This window comes from Pseudophryne corroboree, chromosome 8, assembly GCF_028390025.1.
Source record: "Pseudophryne corroboree isolate aPseCor3 chromosome 8, aPseCor3.hap2, whole genome shotgun sequence".
Taxonomy (NCBI): domain Eukaryota; kingdom Metazoa; phylum Chordata; class Amphibia; order Anura; family Myobatrachidae; genus Pseudophryne; species Pseudophryne corroboree.
Genome location: NC_086451.1, coordinates 26,474,288 through 26,479,715, shown reverse-complemented (window position 1 = coordinate 26,479,715; position 5,428 = coordinate 26,474,288). Strand labels below are relative to the sequence as shown.

At 45.4% G+C, this 5,428-nt stretch overlaps 1 protein-coding gene across 1 annotated transcript; it reads left to right on the top strand.

The window, feature by feature from the left end:
• Positions 1-222: 222 nt before the first annotated feature.
• On the top strand, positions 223-5,185 carry LOC134949713 (olfactory receptor 5A2-like). Its single transcript, XM_063938468.1, has 4 exons — positions 223-305; positions 1,701-1,773; positions 1,908-2,831; positions 5,045-5,185. Exons 1-4 carry the CDS (start codon positions 223-225, stop codon positions 5,183-5,185), a joined length of 1,221 nt encoding a protein of 406 aa, XP_063794538.1.
• Positions 5,186-5,428: the final 243 nt, after the last annotated feature.

The window sequence follows — 5,428 nt, the reverse complement described above, 5'->3', positions numbered from 1 at the left end:
AAATCTCAAGACTATCAAGACATTCTGCAGCAAAACATACTGCCCAGAGTCAGAAAGCTCTGTCTCATGGGTCTGTGTCAAAGGTCCTCCAACAGGATAATCAAACAAAATGCTGTTAAAACCACTCAAGAATGGTCAAGAACAAAACATTGGACTATTCTGAAGTGTCCTCTATGAGCCCAGATCTGGATCTTACTTAACATCTGCAGAAAGCACTGAAACATGCAGTCTGGAGAAGACACCATCAAAGTTTCTAGTGCAGTTTGCAAAGGAAGAGTGGGGCAAACTACAGTACTTGTTCACAGGTGCAGAAGTCAGAAATCAATTGATTGAAGTGATTGCCACTAAAGGTTAAGGATCCCAGATTTGGAGTTTAATTTGGGCACTGGTCAGGATTGGTTTTAACTGGAGTGAATGAAGTTAGGTGGTCTAATGAGGCTTCCCATTCAATGCTACCGTCTATACTGACCAGGAAGGAGAACTGATGTAAATACTAGGCTGAAAAACTGGTATGCTGCCCTGCCGTGGTAGAAGACACTACCTGAAGCCTTTAACACAGATAACACAGAATTTATTCTCTGTAGATGATGTGTGTACACCATGGCCGGACTGGCCATCTAGCACTTCAGGCACATGCCAGAAAGGCCAATGGGCAGGTGGGCCGAATCGGTCACTCAGAGAGCCGGGAAGGCCGTGCACAGTGCATCCTCCGGCTCTCTGGTTCCATTGTCTCCATGGAAATGGGACATGCCACGAGTCCACGCCCCCAGACTCGCGGCGCCCCCCCAGCAACCGTCGCCATGGTAATGGGGGCGTGCCACGAGTCCACACCCTCATGACTCGCGGCATGCCCCCATATGTCACACGACACGCCCCCTGTGACGCGCGCGCGCCTTCTGCAGGCTGTGATTGGTAATACACACGGTTATTGGATGTGCACTCTTTAGACTGAATGGTAAAGCACTATGGTGTAGATGTAATAGTGCTGAAAACTGTGCGAAATGCAGAAAGATACTGGAAGCTGGAGCACAAAATAGAACTGGAGAACTTAGGAACACTGATGCGCGCAATGGAATGTGCACCGGACAGCTAAAGCCAGAAATCAGGAAACAAAGCCACTGACACTGGAGCCAGGAACAGGTATGGTACAAGTAGCACTGACAATGAGCAGGTGCAACTGAGGGGTTTAAATAGTGCGCTCTGTTCAGTCATTGATGGCTCAGGTCAGATGGGAACTAGCTCCTTGTCGATTGGACAAACCAGGAGTCAGCTGATCAATCCAAAATGGCGGAACCAATGCAGCGCCAGCTTCAGAAGAAATGCCATCAATCAGATACAAACTTACCACAGCGTGCTTACATTTACTGTACAGAGCAGCTGAAGAAGGCCAGCCAAATAAATTACAGTGCTAAGTGCAGTAAGAGGGACTGAGAGTTCATTGTGGGATGTGTGTGTAAGTGTATATATATGTGTGAATGTATTATAATATTTGAGAGAAAGATGCAAGTCTGGAAATGGAATAAACGTTTTACTAGGCAAATCAGAATATTCTGTCAGGACGTCTGTTGATGAACAAGACAAGGAGCCTCTCTCAGCCTAAAATTAAAAAGTACAAATAACACAACACATTTGACATCTAATAGGTGACAATATGTTAGCTGTCCTGTAATTCAATGATTCAATTTTTTTTTTTTTTGTAGGGGAGATATTGGGCCGGATGTAATGAAGTCTGAGTTGGCCGGAGGTGAGCGTTCCCGGTCGAACTCGGATGTTGTAAACCATGCCTTGTAAATGATTACCGCTTTAAAAAAACATCCAAGTTCAGCCCGGAAACCTGCACCTCCAGCCAACTTGGACTTCAGTACATCTGGCCCTTTATGTTTTTTAACACTTTTTCTGTTTTTCAGTCCAACAGTGACCCAATGACAAACGTTAATCAGAAAAACAAGTCCTCTGTGTCTGTGTTCCTGGTTGTTGGATTATCTGAGTCTGAAGAACCTCAGCCTCTCCTCTTCCTCCTCTTCCTCTGCATCTACCTGACCACTGTGATTGGTAACATAGTGATTCTAACTCTGATTTCCTCAGACCGGCGACTGCACACGCCAATGTACTTCTTCTTGGCCATCCTCTCCATCAATGACATCATACTTTCCTCCATAACTATCCCCAAGCTCCTCTTCATCCTCTTCACTGCCCAGAAGACCATCCTCTACTCGGAATGTGTTACACAACTCTTGCTTTTCCAACTGTTTGTAGTGTCCGAGTGCTACCTTCTGGCAGCGATGGCCTATGATAGATATGTGGCTGTCTGCTTCCCACTCAACTACACACTTATTATGAGTAGAGCAGTCAGGTTCAGAATGGTGGTGGCTTGCTTAGCGTGTGGTCTTGGGAACTTGATTGTCCAAGCTTTTTCCATCTCCCACCTTGATTTCTGTGGTCCCAACAGAGTGGACCATTTCTTCTGTGATGTCACTCCTCTCTTTAAGTTGTCTTGTTCCGGCAAACAATTTGGGGAGGTTATGTTTTTCATAGTCGTAATCATCACTGGGGTGGCACCACTGACTTTTATTATGGTAAGCTATGGTTGGATCATCGCTGAGATTACAAAGATTGCCTCCAGCCAAGGGCGTTTTAGGACCTTCTCCACTTGCTCCTCTCATTTCACAGTGGTGACTCTGTACTTCACTAGTGGGACACTCTGCTACATCTGGCCGTTATCCACGTATGCCATGGACAAAGATGTAAAAGCGGTGGCTGTATTGTACGCTATTATGACCCCCATGTTGAATCCCATTATTTACAGCCTGAGAAACAAAGAGGTAAAGCAGGTATTAAGGAAGCTGTTGGGATGCAAGGGGGTATATTAGCATTGGGGTGCAAGGGGGTAAGTTAATGTCTCTCCATCATTACCTTTTTCTTGACCCCTTCTCTCTCTCAAAACAATTATGCAGTTGCTTAAAGACATTGTTGCCAACTCTCCAAATGTTCATGAGCCTCACAAATTAACGGCAGGCCACGTGGGAACTTGAGACAACAGCCAATTCACCAATAAGGGCACTTACCTGCCTGCAAGGTAAGCACGGATATGCTGCAATTTTGCAAATCTCGTCATGGAGACACACCCACCACAGTGACTGCTGAGGGCTTTAGGTAAAGTTGGATGAATTTACATCAAGAGCGCCCAACAAAATATTGCAATTACGAATTTATGCTGCACGTATCTCATAAATGACTTTGCTGCAAGGAAATACGTATAAAGTCTATTATGTGTTTACAGTGGATGATGTGTTCTAAGTGTACTATCATGTGGTAGAGATGCCAGTCACCATCATCAAGTTGTTGGTGAGGACTGGCATTTTAATGTATAATTAAAAAAACAAAAACATTTGTATATTAGTATGGGGACATGCAATTGCATGCTTTTATCTGGTTTGAATGTGACCTGCTTTTCTTGGAAATCTATGCAAGTGAATACTGGGATTTATTCAGAGATTGACGCAGATTTTTCTTCCGCCGCGAGATCTGCGTCCAACTACTCACATGCTGGGGGCGTCCCAGCACAGGGCAAGGCAGCCTCTGATGTAATTGCGGATGCATCGGAACTGAGGTTAATTGACCCCCGGCAGCACAGTCAGGCGGTCGGGCGAAACCGGTCCAGGCCCGTACCACCCCACCACGTTCGGCCCGCAATGCTGCTACAACGCCGCCACTCCGCCGGCCGCCGCTGTCAATCATATTGCGGTCGCATCCTTCAGGGATGCGACCGAAATGTGTATGCCCACGCACGTGCGATGCGGCCGCTGTGCATGCAAAGTTTTCAGATTTCGGCAAACTGCGATGCAGGCCGCATTAGTGGCCAGGTCTGAATGACCCCCCACTAGGAACCTTTGTTCTTCTCTATAACTTCTAGATCCATTTTCTAACTTGGAATTTGGGGAACAAAGGGGAGCAGAAGATTATACAGAATCGGATCGACTCAACAACAATAAACTATCATTACGGTTTTGGCACTATTTGGAAATCTCATGAAGTGGGTATCTACTCGAGACAAACAAATGACTCTTGAAATAAATATATATATATATATATATATATATATAAATTATTTTAGAAATGGCAAACTCTCCCCCCCTCCCCCAATATAAAATACAAATTATAGCAGCGCTTACTGCCTGTTTGCAGGGTGGCAAAGGATGTGGTGCTCCCTTGCAAGCGATGCAACAAGACATAGGATATGGCAGGAACGGCTGGTGACCCTATAACCAGGAAACCTTTAGTGTGGGGGTCCCCCTGTCATAATGTGACACAGCCTAAACCTTGTCCAGAATGAGGCTGAATTCACTAGAGCAGTGTTTACCAACATTGGTCCTCAAGGCAACCTAACAGTCCAGGTTTTAAGGATATCCATGTTTGAGCACAGGTGACTTTTAGTTACTCATTATTTTTTACTTTTCTGTCTCTGCTCAAGCATGGCTGTTCTTAAAACTTGGACTGTTATACTGTAATAGTGCGCTGAGGACCGGCTGTGTGAAGCACAGTCCTAAAGGTATTGATCCTGAAAAAAACACAGGGGTTCACCCTCCCCAGGAAACCCCCCTCCCCCATACATCTACAGAAAGTAGCAGGTTTTCTCCCAACACCCCGACTGAGGGCCTGATTCAGACCTGATTGCTGTTGTGCGAAATTGCACAGTGGCCGATTAGCGAATGACTGCGCAATGCGCACGCGTGTTGCCCAGCAGCGACAGGATGGTGCGAAAATTTCCAGTTTGCCAACCTCGTCATTTTTCTAGGAAAGAGGTATGACCACTTTGAGGCATTTGGCGCTCTACTGAACTCTCACTGACCCTGTTCCAGTGGACACTGACCCTTATCATCAAAAGCACTGGGACCACCTCATCCAGCATACAGTCACCATGAACTGGAACGTCCTGTCAGTAGGGATGTAATATTCTCTAAAGGATGTTCATGGGTTAAAATTAAGGGAGGGCTAATTACCCACCCTTTCTCAGTAATTAGGATATTTTGTTTTTTTCACATAGTCATTTGCAGCTGCTAGCACTTCATTTCCAATTTCATTGATTGTTATGGGATTACATGCAGATAATGTACTGAACCACTTTTCACTGGAGCTGAAATTCCTGGTACCACCTGTATCGCTATACCAACAATCTTTTCTGTGACTATGACACTCAGTGCTGATTCATCTTTGCTCTTGCACTTCTTATTCTGCATAGCAGTAACAATATTCTGCATATAGGCCCTCATTCCGAGTTGTTCGCTCGCAAGGCGATTTTAGCAGTATTGCACACGCTAAGCCGCCGCCTACTGGGAGTGAATCTTAGCATCTTAAAATTGCGAATGAAAGATTCGCAATATTGCGATTACACCTCTCTTAGCAGTTTCTGAGTAGCTCCACACTTACT

What these genes read in the sequence shown, in the direction of transcription:
- LOC134949713 (XM_063938468.1), top strand. Translation starts at nt 223, where the DNA reads ATGCAGTCTGGAGAAGACACCATCAAAGTTTCTAGTGCAGTTTGCAAA. An exon ending in ACTACAGTACTTGTTCACAG is followed by an intron (nt 306 to 1,700) that starts GTGCAGAAGTCA and finishes TTTTTTTTGTAG; the next exon opens with GGGAGATATTGGGCCGGATG. An exon ending in GAAACAAAGAGGTAAAGCAG is followed by an intron (nt 2,832 to 5,044) that starts GTATTAAGGAAG and finishes TTTTTCACATAG; the next exon opens with TCATTTGCAGCTGCTAGCAC.